Raw genomic sequence first — 24,958 nt, forward strand, 5'->3', positions numbered from 1 at the left:
AATGAGGAATTGCAGACATACTCAGAACTCTAATTAGTGTTTGTTGTTTTGTTCATATTTTTATTGAGAACTGTGTTACACAGCGATCATAAATCCTGAACTGGCTATAGTTGAAAGGAAAGAAGAGGTCACCCTACTCCCACACCTCCAAACAGCTGTCAACAGGCTCCTACACCAGCTTTTTACCTGCTCAGAATGGAGAACAAAACTTGCAAAGTTAGTTATCTCAAGATAGTCAAAACATGCCTGTCCAGAAAAATATAACTATTTAAACTAACTGCAGATCATTTTAAATTAGTAAGTAATTAGACATGCTGTTAAGCTTATGCATCTGAGGGGATATGGATTCTGGGCAGCTGGAAGTGTTGGGGCTGGAAACCACCTAAACGAGCTCAGCAGTGACGAAAAAAGCTGTGCGTGGGGAACATTAACAGACTTTGGAACATTACTGGAATACTAACAATCCTGAAGAATAATTAATCAGTTGAGAAGTATTTCAGCTCAACACCCAAAAAGCTGTTCCCAAATCAGGTGAATAAGGTTTTCTTGTTTTTGCTTTATCAGTAGTTGAGCTGAAACACTTAGATTTGCATAACAGAGATGCACACATAACACCTCCAAGAAAGTGGACTTCTTAGCCTGTACTTCACATCTCAAAAATAATCCATTATTTACCTACTGCCCATGCAATTTTTCAGTTCTTTTAAGCGTTACTCTCTCCCTTTTTTTTGTGCGCACACACACAATATATACACACATATAAAACACAGTTTTACTTCAGACACAAGAAACATAGAATCATAGAATCATAGAATCACCAAGGTTGGAAAAGACCTAAGAGATCATCCAGTCCAACCGTTCACCTATTCCCAATAGCTCCCACTAAACCATGTCCCTCAGCACAACATCCAGCCTTTCCTTGAACACCCCCAGGCTCGGTGACTCCACCACCTCCCTGGGCAGTCCATTCCAGTGCCTGACCACCCTATCTGAAAAGTAATACTGCAACATATTTTTACCTCCACTGAATTTCAGAAACTAGTATGTTTGTAATGCTTATCCTACAGGATTCAGAGAGAGTTTGAAATCAAGCATTAGATTTTCCTTGCTGAAAAATCTATGAACTTCCAAGACTGACCACACATATGGTACTGATAAGCAACACAAGCATCAAAACCTCATTACAGCTTAATTCTACTTGAATTATACACGAAGAAGCCTTTAAAGAAGCTTTATACTAACCAGGAACAGGTTAGCTAGCTTCTGTCTCTAGGTATTTAGAATATGCAGGAACAAATGAGTCTCAAAACAGAAGATGTCATTCAGGAGTTGACATAATCATCTATAGAACACTGGGTTTTTTGGCTCTTGCTGTTCTAAGAATTTGATGGGTTTTTTTTGGCTCACACCTTAACCACACTCAATTTTATCAACTGATTGTTTTATCCTCTACCTTCAAACTTGAATTTCAAGATACGAACAACTATATTCTTCCTACAGTTCTTTCACTGCAAAAAAACAAAAACAAAAACAACCAACCAACCAACAACCACAACACATTAAAAACAGAACAAAATACCCAATACATACCTTTACTCTATGAAACCTTACAATATCTCCATTTTTGTAAATCTTTGGTAGAGAATCTAGATTTCCATTGAAAAGAGTGCATGTTAACTTCACATTCGATTGGTCCACAAGTGTTACGACTGAGCAATAATCTGTAAAATATGAAAGTGTTTGAATGAATAATAGACATTACATAAGCTACTGGTATACAGACGTTATAGATGGAGTGAACAATGATACGGTCAAATCTTTTCTGCAGTCATCTCTGCAATTCTCCCAAAGTTAAAGCAGCAGAACAACTGGCAAATGGCCAACCATGCAAATAATTAACACAGGTAAATGAAAACAAAATGTGTGGTCAAGCACAGGTCTGTGAGCCAGGAACACACAAAACATTTTCTCCAGTACTTGACAGGTATGTTATTTTTTTAAATTTCCAATGATTTTCTTTATAATATGAGGACGTATATGTCCACTATCCAATTCTTTTCGAAGACTTGTTTTCACTATTTTCTGAAGATGCAATGAGTTCAACAAGCTCTAAAAGCAAATTATAAAAGTTATCTAGCATTAATTGTGTCCCAAATATGCAAACAAGGTATTTTCTGCAAGGACACAGTCACAAGGTAATTAATAGAAAGCATAATAAGAACGTGGAACCTGCCCTTTTAAGGGTAAACATTCATAACAGAATTTTATTTTTATTTATGACCCACAAAATCAAATTCAAAGCAAAACAAACAGGACAGAACAAAACAGTCCAGTACAGGACAGTATTTACAGACAACATAAAACAAAACTCTATTTGCCATTTCACATTAAAGAAAATCTATTCTTCTGTGCCATATATGAAGTCACTGAGCATGCAGTTGCTCTTTCTTGGTATGGTAGCTGGTTAACTTTCCTCATAACTTTTCAAACACCCAGTATTAACTCAGCTATATGTTCAGAACCTCAAACATTTGCAAATCTTATCCTAATTAGTTTTAATCAAGAAGATGGAGTACATTTCCTTTGGTTATTTATTATGCTGGCTTTTACTGAAACTTACACTTCAGAGCTAAATTACAACTTTTTAAGCAGATAAAAATTGTAGAATGTTGCATCCTAACTTATTATTTTTAACTATACATTAAGGTACACAGCATTTTGGCTTTAGTAAAGCTAGTAAAGATGCTCCAGCAAGAAGTACACTTTTTAGGCATTAAATTAACAGTAATAAATAATTTATAGTTTAAAAGTTCTGAAGTTGGAACTCTAAAGTTTGAACTGAAAGGAGATTGGAGACTACAAGGAGAGAGAACTAGAGTGAAGATGAGCTTGGGAAAACAAATCTTCCCTAAGAGTTTAAATGTCTGTCTTCTCTGTTTCTCAATACCTGAAGCAGTAATTAAACATTTATGTAAACTGCTAATGAATTAAATTTCCCCAGCTCTCAAAAAAAAAAAAAAAAAGAAAAAAATATGAGAACTGAACAAAGATGCTGTAAGCATTAAAACAAAGCAGATAAAATCCCCATTATTTTTAATAAAGATACAAACATAAATAAATTGTTCTAGGCAGCTTTGAAAAAGAGAAAACTATCAGTCTACTGAAACCTAACAGATTAGTATAATGCAAAAAACTACAGGAATGCAATCAAAAGTGGATGATCGTCATGAGTAAATTCACAGTGAAAAATTCCCTGAACTTGAAGACAACAGATACGTTACACTGAATTAGAATGCATGCTTGTTTGTGCACTTACTGTGTTTTCAAAAGAAATACTCCACTGTATCCAGCAAATACATCCCTAAATTTTACTATCATGTAAACTTAAAAGTTCAAATTCTCTATTGATCGGAATGATTGTTCAAAGAACAAAAATCACTGAAGGCTTACTAAGATGAAAAACAAAACTAATTTTCCTCCAGAAACAAAAATTGATGTACTTCCATAAAATGGATGCTTCTCTTCCTCTCAAATATTTTCTCACACTGATAAATTCTGATCTGTTGCACGTAGAGGTTGCTAAGCATCATTCTTTTGCACACTCCCACAAAAGACACAAGGTCAATACTATGTATCATCTAATCCAATATTCTGTGCTAGGATAAGCAGATATGAATAAAGTATAGCCAGTGGCTGATATGAAACTGCAAGTATTTACTACTGTAATCCAAATACTGATTGTTTTATTTCTCTGGGTTAAGTTGAACAGGTCAGATGCACAGAGACAAGGGCAAAATCAGCCATAAAGAAGAAAAATTTATGGTTCACTGATTTACAATTCTGTAAAGATACACGTAGCACATTACAGTGCATTGATATAATTCAACCACGAATCCAAAGTGAAATATCAAGCCCACAGCACACTAAAATTGTTGCTACTGTTTGTGATTATACACCCCAGTCAGTTTCATACACCTGCAGCTGCCTATTTAAGGGGGGGGAGGGGGGAAGTGAACGCATTTCCTCCATTTTCTTTGCAACTAGCACACCCTGAAGATCAGTATCCTTCCTACTCTAAATAGTATAAAATACTGCACTTTAAAAAATCAGAAAAGACCTTCTATATAATATAGGTTCTCTGGTTTTGTGACTGTAGTCTTTCATTCTCAAGAAAGACCTCAAAACATCAATTCTACAATAAATCTAACTAATTTTCTTCAAGAACAAAGCATAAAGACTGATTTTCTTTTAAAGAAATCCTCAACCAGAAAGTCCTTTTTGAAGATGAACAAAGAAAAAGTCATCTGTCCTTCCTTTTCCATACGGAATGTGAAAATTACTTTCTGCTTTCCAAAGGAGTATGAGAGTTCAGTGATTGAATTTACTTCTCTGTACAAATGGTAAGTTAAAGTCTAGATAGAACTGATGAATTTAAATAATAAGATAGTGTCCTAGTGTAGATGAAACAACATCATAAATGTAATTACTCAAACTTCTGATTTTTTATTTTACAACATACTTCCCAATAAAGAAAAACTCAGTTACCAAACTACCAAAAAATAAGTTTACATACTAGGGACAATTTTCTTCTCTTATAGGAAGTTTCACCACTGGTAATTTACTTACAACAATTCGCTTTAAAAATGCGACACCTAAGTGAAGTGAAGAGTGTGAAGAGCATGAATGCCTTCTCCAGCCACAGATTCACAAATCCCTCAAGCAGATGCACAGCCCCTCCATTTGTACTGCACCCCTTCTTGGATCTCAGGCTCACCTTGCAGCTTTTGTACACAAAGGAGTGGGAGTGTGAATATGTGGAGAATTCAAAGACTTAAGAAAAATAAGAGGATAAGACAAACTGCAGCCTTCAGCTGCAAGGCTCAGCCAGATAGGTATACTGACCAGCCCTGTTTTACATGCGGCCCTTTTGCACTCTTTTTTACCTATCTCCTCCACATTCCTCCTGCTCCCACTTCCCCTTGCATGCATACTTGAGTTTACAGAGCTCTGCAGTTTCTGCATCCTCCCAGTCCAGGATCCCCATTTCATAACATGATCAGCTACAAGTGATGTTAGAAGCGGTGCCTGTAGCTCCTTAGTCTGCCCGTTAGTGACTGAGGTTTGTTTCTTGAGATTGTCTCCCAGCCAAGATGACCTCCATCAGATAACCCTGCTGGCATAAAAAAATCTCACATTCTCATCGGCTCTCACAAATTAGTGTGGCTAACCACACTTGGTTCACTGCCTCCCTGCCTTATTGTACTTACTGTCTCACAAAAGGGCCATGGACCAGATACCTTTCAAAAAGCAGGCAAAATAAATCTAAAGCTCAGCACATTTATATACTACAAAAGATTGCTTTAACCTTTTAAAATGCTTTAACTTGTTTGATGTCCCCATATTTGGAGATACTCAAAAACTATCCAGACATGGTCCTGGGCAAGCAGCTTTAGGTGGCCCTGTGTGTTGGATAAGATGACCTTTGGAGATCTCTTCTCACCACAGCTGTTTTGCGATGGCTGAAAATTTCTGTTAAGCATTAAAGGGAATGTTGAATTTAGTTAATTTCTTCAATGTGATGAATTGCTAATTGGCTTGGAGTTTTATTACACACACACAAAAAAATCTGGTGTTTCTAGAGTTGACTGACGTCCTTAATGGAAAAAAAAAAACACAGATGCATAAAATCTAAGCTGTTAAAAAACTTACTGATTGTTACTTGCATATTGTATCACATCCAGATCAAAAACATTTTAAATAGCAAAGGTTTTAAACTGTTTTGAAAGTAAATCCAAAATATTGATAACTGTTTACTGGCTGAATTTTCCTAACAAAATGAATAATGAAATCATTCTTAACAGCACAAATGAATTTAAAGTTTCAACAGTTTAGGATCTGCAGGCCAAAACCAGTTTTTTTTATGAACGAAATGATTATGGAATGAGTCTCCTAGCTATTAAAAGTACAACTGAATTTTTAAGAAAGTCTGAAATAAAAGCCAGTCACCTGAAATTGTCCTGATGTGTAAAATAGTGAGAACTATATGAGCTTACTGTTTCACAGATCTGTAGTCTTGCAAAATCAAAAATTTAGAAGTGAACAGAGAAGGAAAGAGAGGGAACAATCATTACGGCAGCATGAACAGTGCTGCAATTCAAATTGTTGCTTTCAGTCATAACTATTATATTCTACAATATCTGCTTCCAGTAAAAGACATGGACTTCAGAGTTGCATTGTGCCTGCAAACACCCAGAGCAAAATTTAAATTCTGGACTTCTAAATAAGCAAGTTCTGTACTGTTCAGTTCAGAGAAGTTATCAGCTGGTCAGCTGAAGCAACACCTTAGCTCAAGCAGTATAAAAACTGGCATAGTACAGTCATCTGAATGGTAGAAAATTATCAAGTTTCAATACTATACTGACTCAGCAAAAGGATTGGTCTTACAATAGCAGCACTCCAAACTGCATCTTTTCTCTTTTTTTCTCTTTTCTTTTTCAATATACTTATTGAAAGTACTTATTAGGAGGTTAACAGCATGTGATGGACAACCAGGAATGGACAGTTAACCTACAAGGACACTTGTAACACCTCAGGATTGGCACTTCTTAAAATAACTAGGAGAGAGAAGCCACTTAAATGGGAAGCACAGAGTGAATTGTCTGCCTTACATGCTCCCCATATTCTTTTAGACTAACTCCTTAAGGCTCTTTCAAAACAATTACCAAATTAATAGTTAAACTAATTTTACAAGATGAAGTCTTTCATTTCACCTTGTTAAATAAAACAAAGAGAACAAAACACAATCGTGCAGTGAAACAGCGCTTATAAAAGAGTTTAATAAACAAAAGGAATTCATTATTATTACAAGGACTATCTGAAAATCAGTAAAATTCCAAGCCAACATCAATAGAAAGTTACACTAACAATATGGAGGGTGCTAACCTTCAAGCTTCTGAGCTCTAAATTAAAATAGCATAAAACATGAATGTGTTGTCTGTGTAATTTTAACGGTCACTGAAAAGCCAAAGTTTCCTCAACTGCTATGGCAACTCAAGCTTGCTCTCTACATTACAGCTTTTGTTTTATAAAATGCATTAGCATTTGTACTCCTCTTTGGACTATTACAGTAGTCATTAGCATGCTCAGAAAGACAGCACTCTGCACAGAGTATCAATACCAGAAAAAAAAAAAAGCAGTTTCACTTACAGTCATTAAAAAAAAAAAAAAAAAAAAAGAACTGCAGCAAAAGCTCTGTAAAAAGGCAATTCAGTACTTATTGATTAAATGCATTTATTTTGGTTTTATTTAGGACTTCAGCAGTCCATAACAAATATGCTCGTAAAATCAATTTTAAAGGTAGGAAGCGTTGATTAAATTATGAATCCCCTCTTGGTCAACTGCATATATATTCACAAACTTCTAAGTTTACAAAATCGACTATCCTGGATCAATAACTTCTTCCCACAAAAATGATAAAAAGGCTGCTGGTAAGGAAAGACTTCAAAGATTACCTTCTGCTTCTTATATTGCAATACTAAAAAAAGATTTTTCTGTAGCAAGCTATTCTCTCTTCAAAACCACTAATCATGAATAAAGTTTTCCAGTGTTACTGAGAACAGTCTAAAACTGAACAGCTGAACCAGCTAAGTTACTAAATATGTGCAACAAAATAGGGAAAGCAAAACAACATGAGAACATACATATATTATGCACTTATCTATTTCCAATATACACACAGAAACACACTGATACTGCTGAAGTCCAAACTAAATAATCCAATGAAAGATGCTTTAATGCAGCTTATTCGTAACGTGGCGCTGCACTTAAGAGGTACTCAAACTTTCAGTAACAATGAGATGCATCTGGCTAAACGGATGCTTTAATTATAAAATGACAAGACTAAATTGGGTACCACTTGCTTTCAGTGGGAACAGGAAGTAAAGCTTCAGCTTTAAGCTCTAATACACGTAAGGAGAAACGTATCTAGGGGAATATCCATATACTGAATAAAGATCCAGATGGATGAAGCAAGAGTGGCTCTACCACCCACACTTCCAGCAGGGACAAGCTTAAAGCTATATGATTCTATTAACACTGTGTCAGAAATAGAAGGTATTAGTGCAGGACTGTGACAGACCTAATGTGCCTATAGAATTTTCTGACAAGAGCTATTTCATGCCTTGGCAACTCAGAGCAATCATCAAAGCATTCTATACCTTCTCAAGCAGATAGAGCCCTGGATCATGCAAAAATTGAAATATTTAACTGAGAACATTTTTACACAAAAACCAAAATAAATTAAAAGTGTTTTAGAGATTTTCATGATGAAGTATGAAATGAATCACAACTGCAACAGTAAGAAAACTCACAGTAAGAAAAGCAGTTTACAAAACTCTACAGAAGAATCTTCAAGAATGAAGTCAACCATTTCCACATGTATAAAGTTTGTAAAGTCAGGAGGATCTGAAATTATCCATGAATAATATGAAAATTTAGTGATTTTAAAAAACAACCTCTTAATATAATCTACTTTTCCCTCATATTAGTTAACTACCTTTAAAAAGAATAAAAAACTCTGTAAACACAACAAATATTTGAAAAAAAATGTTAAGACCTGTGCTGAAGTGTGATCTTTGAACTGCTGTATTATGGTTCACTGAAGGTGATGAAAACAAACAACTGGGCATAACAAACATTTCTGTTCTGTTTTTTTGGGGGAGTTTCTTGAGTGAAAGCATGGAACACAACACTTAGATGTTCTACTACTATGCCATGAGAAGTACTTACAAAATATGCTGACAGACTTAAACGTAACCAGATTTTTTCTATATGCAGTATACTTCATTCATATACTGGAGTTATTTCATCTCTCAGCCCTTGTTTCTTTTTAAAAATGACATTAAATTACTCAAATTATTTTTTCCTTTACTCACTCCTTAACCTTTTTTTTTTTTTTTTTTTTTTATCTTTAAGCAGTATATTAGAGCATAATTAATGTTAAAATGCTGCCTTAGGTTTCAATTAGTTTTTTTCTTCTCCCTCCCTCTCCTCTTTCTTTAAAATAAAGTTACAGAAAGAGCATGAGCACACAAAAAATCACATTTGTCAAAAAATAAATGTATATATACATATACATACATACATATATAGATATATATGTTCATATATAGATACATATACACACACACACAAAATAGAAAAGAAGTACTTTCAAGCTGAACAAGAAACAAGAACATTTACTTTTTTTAATGGGCTGGTATAGAGTACCTTCCACATCAGCACTTTGAAAACACCCATACTTTTCAAGTAGTCTAATGGAACATGCAATTCCACAGTGGAACTTCAGTGTTGTCACTGAATGTCACATCATGAAGTAAATCTTCAGTGGAACAAACTGCCACACGCCTTGCATTGATAACTGAACTAAGTTTTCCTCTTGTCAAAACGTGCAAGGTAACTGCTCTGTTCCATAAAAATAAGACTGACAGCCTTCTTGTATTTCTCCCACCTACCAGCAGTTGATGGAGTTTCTGCTATTGCATGGTGGAACGCTTCAGTTGCCTGTTGTCTTGAACTACTAACGGAGCAAGTCTTGAAAGGTCCACAGGTCGCTTTGATGTGAAGGCTACTTGCAGACTATAACAAGAACCAGCACCTCCTGGCAAGCAGGCACACACTGCTCCTGGACAAATGACTTCCCCCAGCACCACACACACTTTCCAATTATTGGTGCACACAGACTTGTAGCTATGAAACCTAAAAGAATCTTGCAAGTGTGTTCTCCCCACAATAATTTGTCTCAAACTGAAGTCCAAGTATGCATATACAATAAATTGTATAACGTGATATTCTTTGTGTGGGAAGGCAGTAGCTTGAATTTATCACTTGAATTTATTATCTTTCATCTGCCTTAGAGAGCTATACTTGCAAAGAATAGCATCAGGTAATGTCTTACAAAGTCAATTTTAAACAATTTTTCAGCTCTGCATGTTTTTAAACAAATTGGTAGAGCTTGTTTTACAGAGGCACTGATTTACAATTATTTTGTCTGTCAATCACTAAGAGGTACTAGAAACCAAGGCTGGCCTTTCTGTTGGTTTGGTGAGGTTTTAACAATTATTTCAACAACTAAATTATAAAAAGAATTAGAATGCTTAAGAGAAGAGGGAAGGTAACCTGCCACTGCCAGCACTGTAAAGAAAACATTTTTCACAATCAGAAAAAATTAAGATGTATATAACATTGTTTCTCAGAAAAGACAACTCACTGCTCAAACAGCTGAATTTAATCAGTCTTTGGGCAGGGGGTTCTGTAACAGCAGGCCACATTCATCGACCATTCAGAAAATGAGAACTGCCTACAGATCAGTAAATCTAAAAAAGTAATTACTAAATTAAAATGAATACTAAGATGTCTAGACATAGTGCAGATTAAACAGATATTCCTGGTTGTTTTTCTAGATATGTAAAAAAGTTCCACAGATTTGCATTACGAAACCATCATATTGCCACCCAAAATTGACAGATTACTCTCCAAATGCCTTCCTCCTTTCTCTAATATGCCCCCATATAAGATGTGCTGAAAAAGAAAAGAGTAACTGGAAGATTTCGTTTTTCCTCACAGGCAATGCAGGGGAAGATTTTAGAAATGATCAAATAGCAAAATGTTAAACTGTTTATTTGTTACTACACAAATTGAAAATTGACTTTCATCTGAAACATTTGCAGTGTATAATTTCCTTTAATAAGTTTTGTGTATAAATGAGTATATAAAAATACATAATCATTTTTATTTATTTTCAAGAGGATAAAAATACATGCACTGTATTTGCTACAAAACAGATGGACCATCACTTGTCCCATTCCTAAATGAACATCTATTTTTAAATTCTAATGCTTGAAATTCAGTTACCTATGTTCTTCAGATTCGCTTTTTGTTTCACAGTTGAGAAATAACACTGCCTCACCAACATTTCTTAAGAGTGCAGGGAATGGTTTTCTAGGAGCAAATTTTGTCATCTGCCTGATAAATATTTACTTCACTTGCTATCTGCACCAGTCTGCCTACACTGGCTTAGATATCCATTACTTATTCTATTCTCCTGATGTTAACTGAGAACCACTGCCAAAGGATCTGCCAAAGGACTTCTGTGATCAATTGTAACAGAAATAACTATGAAATTAGTTCTGTGAAAAGAGATGTTAAATTTTTTTGAAAGTAGTACATACCTGTTCCTTTGCTTATATAAGGAGGCTTGAAGAATTTCACAATGCCGTACAAATTCACTACAGTCCCATCTTTCAAGCAATTCAAAGGAGTATACACGTATTTTGGTGCAACAGACTAGAAAGGCATGGTAAAATTAGGGGACAGAAGAAAAAAAATTATGCAAATGTTCATCTAGAATTCTGTGCTTTTAACACCATTCAGACTCAGATATGTTTTTAATTTGTCTTAATAACTAAAAGCTACCTATTCTTTTCCCAGCTTATTCACTTAAGATTTTCTAAATGCTATTCAGAATTTTATTCATTCATTCACATATAAAAAAAGCACACCTCATTCCATTTCTTCTGTGAAATATTTCTTACAACCAACTAGTCAGCCAGTAGGTGCAAGTGTGCAAAGGTACAAAAGTGAAGACAGAAGAATAAGAAGATGAAAGTCATCATAATAACGTTTTTTGTTTGTTTGTTTTTTCCAGGCTGGTATTAACACATCCATTCAAATGGCTTTTTAAAGCTACAAATTATTTTTAAATTAATATTGGCAGCACTGCTGCACAGAATAACCACTTTGGGCATCCTACTTCTCACAGTTATATGTAAGTTTATACTGTAACAGCACACCTGTCAGAGGATTAAAAGAAATCAAGGACTAATTTCTACTATCTAAGGACAACTCTCTTCTCAACTTAAGATTACAGAACATTAATCTCTTAACACAAGTTCTCCCAAACTGACTGAAAACTGCATTTTACTGATTGAATTGTGGAAAAAAAAAAAACTCTCAGGTAATTAATACAAAGTCAAGCTGCGTTATCTTCAGTACTAAATCTTTAACCTGATGATAAAGAACAATTAAATATCATCTATCAAATTTTAGGCCCTTAATGTACTACTTCCTGTAGAATTGTAATTTAGATAGGTGAAGGCTTTTTCCTAGCAGAAACCTAAAGAAATATTAAAACACAAAGTCTGATTTTAATCAAAGGAAGATTAACCTTTTTTTTTTTAAAAAAAAAAAAACAAACAACCTCCTTTGGTATGGAAGGTACTTTATTTATTCATATTTCCTAAGCCAATGTGTAGCTTATTTTGAGAACCAGACAGAAACAATGGCAGAAATACTACTTTCTCATATTTCATCCTCTTTTCAAGGCATGCCATTTGTAGAAATAAAAGCTAAACAATGACTGCCGGAATAGGACCATGGATGTAAAACAGGAAAGAAAAAGAATTCTACATATTCTTATTTACATGCAGTTCACCTTATATTAAAAATATCCTGAATTTTTAAAAAATTCCCCGCTTAAAAAATATCCTAAATATAAACTCACTGCAGATGTAGTTTCTGAAAAAGGAGTTATGCTTGGTTGTGTACAAATCTGAGGAGAAAAAAAAACAAACACAAACTTAACTGATTACAAAAATGAAGGCAGCACAAATATTGTAACATTTCATACAGCTGCAGCAATAAACACCTCTGCTACTGGAATCACTTCTGACACCTCTGAATCTAATAAACTTTATTCTACACAATAAACAATATCTGTTCTGATTACACTCAGACAAAAGCAACTTTAAACAACAGTTTCTGAAGCAGAAACTCCTCTCCCACCCTTTACCTTATATGCATTATTCCCTTCCATTATGTGCAAGAGCAGTTCAGAAAGTTCTAAGGAGCTATCTCAAACTAACTAATGTCAAATTCCTGCACTCAGCAGGTCGAAATTTACCTTGAAGATCAAGATAATTTGGATCTGGCAACACTTTGCATCACTTCTATATTGTATACTTTGACACAGACACTGTACTCTCGTTTGTCATCTACTACAAAATGTTATTCACTGCCGTGGACTGTTCTGCACAGAGTATTACCATGAAGGATTTTCAAGCACACAATCCCTATCCAGACCTTACAGAGTCTTGGGCAGAAAGGATAACACCCATTCTCATCCATCAGAGATAAATACAAATGTTTCATCCACATACACTACTTTGACAAAATGGATGGAAGAATGTATTACATAATTGTAGGCACACACACAAATGTGTCCAGATCATTCCCTCATGGTCATGCTGTAATAATCTGCAGCACTTCAAATTCTAATAGATTTTTTCTCTATTGTAAAGCATAATTTTAATGATGGTATTTGGAAAAAAGAGGTTAAAAAAAAAAATCTAAGCACCCACTTACATAAATGGCTGATCCAGCTTCTTCAGACACCTGCAGGTGACAAGCATGTCTACCATCTTCTCTTGCTGTAGGAGATTCTGTCACCTTAAATCCAGAAACCACAAAGGTGTCCTACGGAGACAGGTGATAAACAGATGAGTGCTGTGCATGACATTATCTTTAAAAGAGGATTTAATGTCAAATTTCACTCTCAAGTCTTAAGCCATTCAGTTAAAAAAAAAAATTCCAAACATTGCCTTTAATTTCCTTTACGTAGCAATTCTACCCTAATTCTAATTCAAAGAGAATCATTACTCTTCGAATATACTGAACATTGACTCTTTCCTGCATAAAATTAACTAAGCCAAAAAAAGCAGTCACACAACCAATTAATATTGAGAAAGCATTCCTTCTTAGTGGTTGTTTGTGTATTACAGCCTCACTTCAAAGACAGTCTTCTCGTAGATACTTTCAATTTAGTTGGATCAATATCCTCCAATTTATTCCTCAGGGGTCCAACAGTTAAGTAAATGACTAAATTTTGGGTAGCAAAACAGATGCTACAAACTTCTGTGATGTCCCTCTTAATCTTCTGGCACAAGAGGCAAATCCATTTGCTGTTGCATGCTCACTTTTGGTACAAAATTCCTCACACATCACAAAGCAAAGAAGAAAAAGAATTACTTAAGCAGAAAAAGATCTAAGTTCCTGCAGAAGATCACCTTTTAGTAGCAACCTTACAAAAAAAAAAAAAAAAATAAATGAGAGAAGACAGATGAAGGAAAACACATTTAGGAGATAGACATGTTAAGAAATGTATTTCTGACCAAAAGAAATACAATGCTAGGAACTTCGATACAAAACAAAGCTCCTTTAGAGTCAAATGCTTTCTTGTCAGAACAATACAGCAAACTTGTTCCAAAATACCTGCTCTTACAAAACCTTCCACACACATACAAACACACCTGAGAACTACCATACTAAAAGACTTGGTGTCCTTTTAATCCAAGCTTCTACCAAAAGCACTTTCTGAAGTTTTTTATGAATGACTTTTGTTCATGTTTTTATTTGATTACAGCATATATATATATATATATATATATATTATATACACTGCAACATATACATGATTAAAGCTGACAGTTTGTTTAATATTGCATGACAGTAGCTCCTTTAGCTATGTCAGCAATCTGATAATGCTGCCCTCAATAATAAAGGGCCCCAAATCTTTTTTTTTTTTAAAAAAAAAGAAGGTGTTACCTTAGGTTTTATCAATATAATCATTAAAGTAAAAACAAACAAACAAACAAAAAAACACCCTGCAAAAAAGACTGCTTGATCAGACAGTTTGATACACAAAACTAGTGCCATTGTTATTTCCAACTAGTGCCATATATAGGAATAAAATGTGTATTTTGACAAGAAGATAGGTGACTGCAAGTCACCTAAGTGTAAGATGTACTCAGAACTAAATAGATTAAAACAGGTGAAAACAATTACATGCATTAATATTCTCTGCACATGAAACACACAATCCAGCTAATGTACATTAAAGTTGTTTCATTCTTTTCATATACAGACAGAAGCAATATACAGAAACACACACTTCAAGAAAATTAAGGTTGTTTTTTTTTTTTTTTTGCAGAAAACAAGTTCAGCACATCTTTCCTTTCTCTGTTGCTGATGCTCTTTCATGGTGTTCCTTCAACAGTGCAATTAACCTTCATGCATTATTCCTGTTTCAGCATTTTGTTAGATTACAGGAGGCATAAGGCTCTGGGACTTGGCTGCTGAGTCAGGATTGGAGCTCTGCAGAGCTGACTTGACTTGTTCTCCTTTGTCAGGAGGAACTTTAGTATTACATAGACTCAAGTGTGTACACAGGTTGATAATAAATTGAGGATTTTTCTTGTGAACAATAATAGATCATTGGTGGTTACTACCACTTGAAGGGTTGCCAAGAGCTGTTGTTTCCTATAGCACTCTCTGGGACCCATCTTTCTATCCTCTCATTGCTGCTCAGGGCCTTTTACGTGTGTTTTAATCAGGACAATAAAAATAGTCAGTTCCTCATATTTAAAAATTCTGCATTCTGTATATTTAGCAAATTAATTCAAAGACCTCCCAACCAGGAATTACTGCCAAAATTCTTGGAATGCAGGAATCCGTATAAAGACTGACAGTTGTTATCTCACATACAAATCTAAGATTTGCAAAAGAAAGATTTTTCTGTCCCAAACTGACTGCTGATCTTCAAGGTATGTTTCTTCTGCACATGCAGGGGAACTGTTAGGTCAGAGCCTTAACTGGTCATTAAGCGCCTGGTGAAGGAGTGTGGCTGGCCCAGGTAGCACAGGTAAATTGTTTGTATCTGTGCTCCCCACGTGACCAGAAGGCACCAGAAGACATGGACACAGGCAGAGCCACCCTAGGCTAAACATGATGGCTACACACTGAAAAGAGAACATCTCTTAGATCTAGGCTGCTTCCTGGGAAGGAGCGCTGCATGGCCAGAGGTCCCTTTTACCAGTTGGGTGAATTCAACTCTTCTTTCCCTATATGATTATCGGCCTACCTGCAAATACTTTGCCTGGCATTGCCAAGAACCTGTCAGAAACAATTTTGCTTCCTCATAAGCAGAACAGCATGGCATGAGACAAACATCAAAACCAGGCTTTGATTCATAGCAGAATCTCCTGTACAACTTAATACCCTCTGACCTGCACACATTACCATCCAGACTGATGACCCTCTGTATCGTTTCCCCAAGTTCACACATATGGCTAAAATTAGCTGTGCATCAATTTCAAGGTCAAATTAATAGGCTCTCCTCTCTGCTGAAATTTCTGCCTTTTCAAATCAACTGAATTCCAAGCATACTTGACCACACTGGAGAGTAGGAAAATGTTCCTTATTGAAAATGTAGCTAGGCACCGGAACAGCCTCTCCAGGGAAGTGATCACAACACCAAGCCAATTGGAGTTCCAGATGCATTCGCACAATCATCTCAGGAAATACGGTTTGAGTTCTGGGTGATGCTGTATGGAACCAAGAGTTGGATTTGATGATCCCTGTGGGCTCCTTCCAACTCAAGACATTCTGTGGTTCTATTATCTGAGCCAAAAAGCTTTGATAAAATTTTAACTTAATTGTTCCTATTTCCGTGGTTGAGAAAGCCTTAAATTGTTGCTCATAAAAATATTTCCATGAACCTGAAAACAAAAACCAGTTTTCTTTACTAAATAACTTTCCATCTTCAATATGAATTTCTACCATAAACAATGAAGCACTAACATGAGCCCACAGCATACAGCATACTTTAGGTTGATATCTGGCTATCTGTCAGCAAACTGACAGGCAATCTAATCAAAACTGTTAAGTTGAGGTAATTGTTTTCAGCTTGCAACACACTCTCATCAAACTCAGACTGATTTGCCAATGTCCTTTACCCCGGAACTATAAAACCAAGCTTTCTTTTCTAATGAAGTAAGATGCTAGCAACATACACAATAAAAAAAGGCTGTGTATGTAGCTTCAAATTATAAAAAAGAAAAGTTTTAGTGTAACTTAAACCTTAAATCAATTAAAATTTAAAATCTTATCAAAAGTATGGCAAGACATCTGACTAAGAAGCATAAATGGACGGCTTCTCTTTCATCCATATTCTCAATCCTTTTCTTGCTAGGTAAAGGAAACAGCACTGACAGACAAAAAGAACTGCTCTATTTCAGTATTACTGTCAAAAAGTTTACATAAACAAATACTTTTTTCGAGTTTATAATTATAAATATGAACAGACTGAATAAACTATTTCTAATGTTGATAATAGCTATATGAAGACAAAATAAAAACATCTCTGGAAAACGGTCCATAACATAAGAAAAAGTGAATATATTTTACCCCATTACGTATAAGTTTTGCACAATCCTCTGCCATTTTTCCATATATTAGAACATTGAGGCTGTTAATCCTTGAACATGTGTCATCTAGGAAAAAAAAATGTATCCAATTATCATTCCTTCTTTAAAACAGCAATGGGAAAAGGTTTCCAAAATAAACGCATCTACAGAACATAACGTTTTTCATTCCAATTAATTTACAAACAGAAAATTACATAAATAGCTGTGCAATTGGGTTTATGTGCTAACTATAGGTAAATCAACAATCTGGATGGTGGCCAGCATGGTGAGAGAGGTGAAGAAAGAAGGCTCTTGGGGAGATGACACTGTGGTCTTCCAGTACTTGAAGGAAATTTATCAGCTGGAGGAAAACTTTACATGGACAGATAACAATGGGACAAAAGGGAACTGTTTTCAACTCAGAGAGGTGAGATTGAGATATTATGAGGAAATCATTTTACTCAGAGAGCTGTGAGGCATTGCCATAGGTTGCCCAGACAAGTTATGGGCGTCCCATCCCTGGAAGTGTTCAAGGCCAGGACTGATGTGGTCCTGGGCAGCCGGACCATAGCAGAAGGGGTGGAGCGGGATGAGCTTTAAGGTTCCTTCCAACCCAAGTCACTGCATGGTTCTATCAAGTAAGTAGTCTATCAGATAGACTGAAACAGACATCAAGTTATTTTAGAAGGTTATTCTAGCTGTTATCATTTCAGAAATAACACTAATGATTTAGATGTGTGAACTTATTTTTGAGACTGTGCAGAATATATGAAAACTCTTAACCTTCCTGAAAAGCCTTGTGAAATTAGCACGTCTTGAGAAGCTTTGTTGCTGTCCTCAGTAACCCCAAAGCCAGAAGATAAACGACGATAAACGACTTTGTTCTCATCAACTTCATTCACCTCTGGTAACACTAATCACAAGCAGCATTTTCACGTAGGATCTGAACTCCCTAGCCTACAGCTGGGTCACAAACACAGAATTTATATATTCAAAAAGGCTCATAAGGAGCAAGTGATGATTCCCTAACAGAAACAAGAAGCTGAGAAAGAAGTTCAAGGAAACGGCAAGCTCCTCAAAACCATCTCAAAATCCCTTTCTGAACTGGTTAGTTTAAAGCAATGCAATACATGTACTGCAAATTAGCATACTGTTCTATATTAAATGTGTACTGAAGTAGCATACACTGGGTAACTGTTAACTCTGTATTTTTCTTAGACCTTCTCTATGATAAGTAATTTAAAAATATGCTGTACTCATAACTAATGAATTTTCTGAGAAGTATTTTAAAAGATTCTGTAACAAGAAGTCAACCGAAAATCCAAATACCATATAGCCTATATGGAAAAGTTTAAAATAATCTATTTTTTATGGAGAATGAATATGTTTCAAGTATAAAAATTTTACTGAATACTAAACAAAGCAATTAGTAGTGGTGGAACAGTATAACGTAAAAAAAAAAAAAAAGGTTGAGAAGTCTAGCAAAAATAAAAGTGTATTTAGATGGAGTACCTTGAAGAACAATCTTGAAAAAGTCTGTACCATCTCCAAGTTTTGTTAGTGGGTAGGAAAGAATAACTATTCCCTAAAAAGTAAGAACAAAATTAAATACATATATATAAATATATGAACTGGGACCATACAATCAATCTATTGGTTACAGAAGCACTGATAACAAATGAAATGTCTATAAGCTTAAAAAAAAAAAAAAAAAAAAGAGAGAACATATCTTTCTTTGTTTTAATTGGTGAAACATGCACAAGCCAGCATAAATGAGCTTCTAGAGATTTAAAGGAAGCACTATGAATGAAATAGCACAAGTTTAAATTACTTAGATGCTATGACCTGGATAGTGAACAGAAATTGTAGCTATGGAAATACCTTTTTACTGCTTACATCATTAACACAACAGTTACACTTTTTGCACAAAGGCTAAAAAGTTGCTAAAATAAATAGGACATTCAAAACCTTATATCAAATTATTGTCAAAGGATTACAACATAAATATCCAAATGAAATCACAGTCAAGAGATAAAAGACACAGAGATAAACAATATCCTGTAATATAAAAAATAGTTGGGATGACAAAGAACGCATCACAAAACTTGGAAACTCAGCAATATATTGATTTATCAATAACACTAATGCTCTAAAAGATGCAAATATATGTATGTGTGTGAATTTCCAACTTGCACTGAAGCAAACTGTAGCAATTTTTGTTATGTTAACTTTCCTTTGGAACAAATGTGTTGGTTTTCATTTTGCTTTTCAGAAACATGGCACCTCATCAATAAAGTTTCATCGTCAACAGAAACAAAGATGTCAGCCAAACGTATTTCTACACAGCATGGTAGATAAAGCACTATATCTACCTCAAAGATAAAATCACAGAGATTGGTTCAATGAAGAAAAATACAGAAATTTGAAAACTGAGTCTATGAACATCTAAGAGAACTATAAAACAAGACAGCAAATAAAATAAGAAGGTTCTTGTAAGGAGACAACAGATGCAATCACCAGTAACTGCACAAAGGCAACACTAAGACAACAGTCAGGTAAATCACTGTGATCTTATAATGCACGTATTCTGTGGGAAACATTATTTAAATGTTAGTAAACACCTCTTAAACCACATTAAGATAAAATATACAGCAGTGAATTGCTATTGTAGAGGCTTTTCAGAGTAACGTTAACACTATAGTAACAAATTAACTAAGGAAGAATCCAAATAAAATTCAACATAGCTTATTTGACTATTTTCTATAAAGAATTAAAATTCACAAGTTCTCCATTTCCAACCCAAAGCATACAAATTTTACTACACTAAAACAAACAAAGCACCCTATGTTGAATTAATTTAATATTTACCATATTGCTTTATTGCTTCTTAGACAGTAGGAATAACTTAAGACCAAAATAAAGGTCAAAGATCTATGACTACGTGTCTTGAGCAGTTAAGCTCCTGCTTTTCACAAGGAACACAGTTACATTTTGTAGAGAGACTGCAGTATCAAATATTTATTTTAGCAATCAGCATCCGCAGAATAATGTTTTGAGATCTGTGTATGAATACTTAAAGACAGGTTTTTCACTCATTCTCGAAATCACAACTTTGGAATTGCAATTACTAGGTACAATTGTTCTTGCTGCGATTATTTGTCTTGAACTGTATTCACCAGTAAAAGAAATTCCACAGATTTTTTTCTTGTAATGAAATCTGCAATAAAACCAAATCATTTCAGGAACACTATGTTCTTTTAGTAAAGAACACTCAATCCACTAAAGAACAGCATACATTTATGAGAAAGGGACTCTGCTTTTTGGCCATTTTTACTTTCCACTTTTTTCCTCCTACATTCCAGTATCTTCAAATGATTTCTCAGATTCTGGTACCCCATTCTTATGCAGAACTGCCTGCCCCCATCAGTTTTCTTTGTATCCTGAACACCTACTCTCTAATCCTTTTCCTAGCACAAATGCCACCCACTGCTTTCTTAATTCACCTAAAACCCATGGGCTCCAAACTTATCTAAAATTTGCCCTGGAAAAACCTGCTCAAATTCAATCCTCCCCCACAAATCTTGCACTGTACATTAAAACTCAACAAACTTCTTCCAAATCCCTCCTCATTCCATATGCCACTAGACTCATCCTCACGCTGCTTATGTGCAATGCCTCTAGTGAATCTGTCTCCCTCCTTGCCACAGCCTTGTTCCTCAGTCTGGTCCAAAAGCCGACCTGGCAGCTGTAGCAGTGCTGTAGGGACATGACAGCACATTCTCAACTTTCGGTTCAGCTGCCAGGGTAAAGTCCAGAGGACAGAAAGTTAACAGGAGGTGGCATCAGGTTCAGTCAGGGCACAGCTCAACTGAGGAGGTAAGGACTTTTTTGTACTGTTTTCCCATAAATTCAAATTAAACTCCATATTCTTCAGAAAGATTTTTTGAAACTCTGGAGTAGCATGCTGTGCCATCACTAAGATAACCTGCAATCAGTGCATTCTCACACTTGCTTCAAGCTTGGCTTGTGGAACTGGAATCTCCAACACATTTAATGGTGTATTAGCACAAGCTTTATCAGTCCTGCAGTTGGTCTGTTTTTATGCCAAGCCATTTCAGTCACCTACTAATCCATGCAGCATGAAGCTTTTTTCAAGCAAAATTCTGAGAAAGATTCTGCGCACTTCCAGCAATTACAATATCACATGTATGCTTAGTCTGTTAATAATCATTCTGCTTACCTATTGGAAACATTTATTTTGGCAGAATCGTTTTCTAATTCAACTTCTGCCTACTTGAGTATTTCCTCTGCAAACAAGAATCCCTGCCAGTGTCCAACCATTCTTGCAGAAAGAACTTTTAAAAGAAAGCCTATATGCCCAGCAGGTGAACGAAGACAGAAAACTATATCCTGAGGAATAAAAACCCTGCTTACAAGCAGCACTCTTCATTGATAATTCCATTTGTCCCCTTACAAGACCCAACGGAGACTGGATCACTCTTATTTATGTCATCAAATCACCTCCTATCACACGCTGCTGCGCTTCCAAAAAAGGCAGTTTTGCTCCTTTCTGATTTATCTAATTGCAGTACTCCTGGCATCTCTTTGACACCATAATGAATCAGTCTAGAGAACAAGAATAGGTGAAAACTACCCTCTCACTGTTAATATGATTAGTCTTGTGCAATTTATTTCCCTGAACTGACTCAACACACAGTCAGAAAAGCACTAGGGCTGGACCTGGGAATACACAGGGGGGGGAAGCAAGATGTTCTTTTTGCATACAAACTGGTTCAGTTTATGTTTCTAAAATATTTGTGCCATTTTCTTTACCATGCAAGCCACCTAAGGTTTTTTCCAGAATTTGTTTTCATTCTGGTCAGAAGGTAAGCTTGGGATAATGTTGACTTTCTGCCTCGTAAGTACCAAAGATGATAAACAGGATTTTCAGTAGCATATATGCAAAAAATTAAACAGGTTGAAAAAGAAAACCCTCAAGAACTGATGCTGCATTTTACATAGTATATTAAAATATTACTTCTGCACTTCACTAGGACTGTACTTTGAATCTGAAATATATTTGGGACTCCTAGAGAAATATAGTGCACAACTGATAATAAATAACAAAACTATTAGCACCGTGGTGCAGATAATTGCCACAGAGACATCTTTTCATAAAAATGGATACTGAATTGCTTCATACAAGAAAGGAAAACTGCTTTAACGGTCGTAACAGAGAAACATGATCTATAAGGAGCATAGTAGTGCTTACTGCTATTTAAATATACATATTTACACCCTCCCTAAAGCCCTCAATTTTCAGCAGTCTTCTGTATACTACTGTAATTAGGTAAGAGGAAGAACTGCAAACCAATCAAGTCAATAGCAACAATGCAATGAAGTTCAACACTGCCAACAAAAAAGATATGCAACAGATGAACAGAAACAGCACCAGTAAGTCAACAACATAGCTGAAATGTGGGGACTTCACAAATTAGGCAGGAGCTATCTCAAAGCAAACCAAAATTTGTTTGTTAGTAAATTACCTGGAAATATTTGTTGGTATGGTCAAGTCCTATTTGCAAATGTTTTAACTCCTCCCTCTGCAAGTGGCTTGGAAGCTGAGTCTCAAGTTTTCCTTTAATGATCTTTAGCAATTGAACAGGCATAGCTGATATCTAAACGACAAGAAACAGACTCCTGATGTTACCCAAATACATCAAATTAAGAGTTACTAGAAGTTCCAGCATACTCAGAAGGGGAAATCTATTTTCTAAAGGGAGAGCTTTATTAAATGACTAAAAAACTTCAGACGGATCAGTCTCAGTATTAAATACATCAGGAAGAGACAGTAACATTTGCTACACATCCGATAACATTTGACAGACCTCCATGATTATTTTGAAAATATTCCATTGTGTTGAAAATGGCAACAAAATATTATTTTACTCATGATTAATAGCAGCCGGTGAATATAAAGGATAAAGAATATGAATACTTTATATACAAAATACATGCTAGAAAGCAAGCAGGGACTTTGAATGGAAAAAGCAGAATCATGTTGCCACGAAAAGCAGACATAAAGCTCGAGCTCAATCGCAGTATTTCAGCAATTTAGAGAAGAGGGTGCACAAGTGACAAATTATGTTTGTACTGCTCTGTTTTTCAGAACATTTTGTGCTTTAGGAAAGATTTCAACTCTGCAAAACTAAAAACAGCTAAGTTACTGCATGTTAACTGACTAGGCTTACCACACACTACAGAAAGCAAAGACCACCAGAAGGCTGCAAAAGGTCCTTACAATAATGGGAAGCTGTTAGTGAGAATCAGTCACATAGCAGATCCCTGCACTGAGGACTTGCATTCATGATGCTGCCCAAGACACAGATAGGCCGCCTCACCTGGCACTGATCTCAAGATGCAATGCAGTAATCCCTAGAATTAATTGCAGCAGCCTTCATTGAACCCCAGAACCACAAAAGCAATTTAGAAAAAACTAACAGCCACTTGTACTCAGTCAGTAACAAAGCCACAGTGCCATGCATCCTACCTGCTCACAACATACATTAGGTCAGCAAGTTGTTTTTGGTTTTTTTTTTTTTCTGTAACTTCCACCTCAGCATGCTCAAGACAAGAAAACTCCAAAAACAAACAAACAAACAAAAAAACCTCTTCAGTTGGAAGTATCTACTTATGACTGTTTACAAGGGTGGATAGTGATAGGACAAGGGGGAATGGTTTTAAACTGAGACAAGGGAGGTTTAGGTTAGATATTAGGAGGAAGTTTTTCACATAGGGGGTGGTGACACACTGGAACAGGTTGCCCAAGGAGGTTGTGGATGCCCCATTCCTGCAGGCATTCAAGGCCAGGCTGGATGTGGCTCTGGGCAGCCTGGTCTGCTGGTTGGTGACCCTGCACATAGCAGTTGAAACTAGACGATCTTTGAGGTCCTTTTCAAACCAGGCCATTCCATGATTCTACTTCATACTACATCCTAGGAGGATGACAATTTATTTCATCTGATCTATTTCATCTAGAAACAGTGAACTTCAGAGTTAATCAGTAACATTACTTTTCATTCAGCAGCACTATAATGAGCTAGGAAGATGTACAACATAATGAATTAGCACTTCTTAAATTTCTTGCAGTTACAGTACGTGAGCAATTACGGAGATTTCCCAGAGATGTGTAACAGCAAGATGCATTTTGTTACAGTTCAAAGATGGCTGTTAAATCAAAACAAAGAAAGAAATTCAGGTTCAAAAACTGCCTTCAAATTTTGCAGCCCCTTTGCTTTCTTTTGAGAAAAAAGATTTTGCCATTTATGTCAATTGGACAAATATTCTGCAAGCGTCTCTATGATTAGAAAGGAAAATTTATGAAAAGGAGCCATATGTCAGTTGGTGCAGTGGGACGTAGCCATATTATTTCCACTACTTACTTCATGTTTACTCCTACAATTTAGGTAATTTATGTAAATAATATACGAGTTGAAAACAAGGGTGGTTTGTGGTGTTTTTTTTTTTTTTTTTTTTTTAAATCTTAAGTTTCCGTACATGTAAAAATAAGTTCATGTATTTTAAATAATAATCACTGACGCTCTCAGGTTTTTGTTCTCTGCAATTAAAACATAAAGACATTAATGTGGATGCGTGCACAT

At 35.5% G+C, this 24,958-nt stretch overlaps 1 protein-coding gene across 1 annotated transcript in view; it reads right to left on the reverse strand.

Annotated features, from left to right (window-relative positions):
- The window catches only part of POT1 (protection of telomeres 1), a gene marked incomplete at both ends in the record, with an annotated part of 53,841 nt that extends 30,875 nt beyond the window's left edge, over nt 1-22,966 (reverse strand). The window contains 7 exons of the mRNA XM_079549584.1: nt 1,591-1,721; nt 11,229-11,343; nt 12,560-12,607; nt 13,420-13,530; nt 17,299-17,384; nt 18,810-18,882; nt 22,844-22,966. Of these exons, the coding sequence (XP_079405710.1) occupies nt 1,591-1,721; nt 11,229-11,343; nt 12,560-12,607; nt 13,420-13,530; nt 17,299-17,384; nt 18,810-18,882; nt 22,844-22,966 (687 nt within the window). The remainder of the gene's footprint in view (nt 1-1,590; nt 1,722-11,228; nt 11,344-12,559; nt 12,608-13,419; nt 13,531-17,298; nt 17,385-18,809; nt 18,883-22,843) is intronic.
- Between the last annotated feature and the right edge of the window lie 1,992 nt (nt 22,967-24,958).

The sequence above is a fragment of the Tetrao urogallus genome (genome assembly GCF_951394365.1).
Source record: "Tetrao urogallus genome assembly, chromosome: 1".
Lineage (NCBI taxonomy): Eukaryota > Metazoa > Chordata > Aves > Galliformes > Phasianidae > Tetrao > Tetrao urogallus.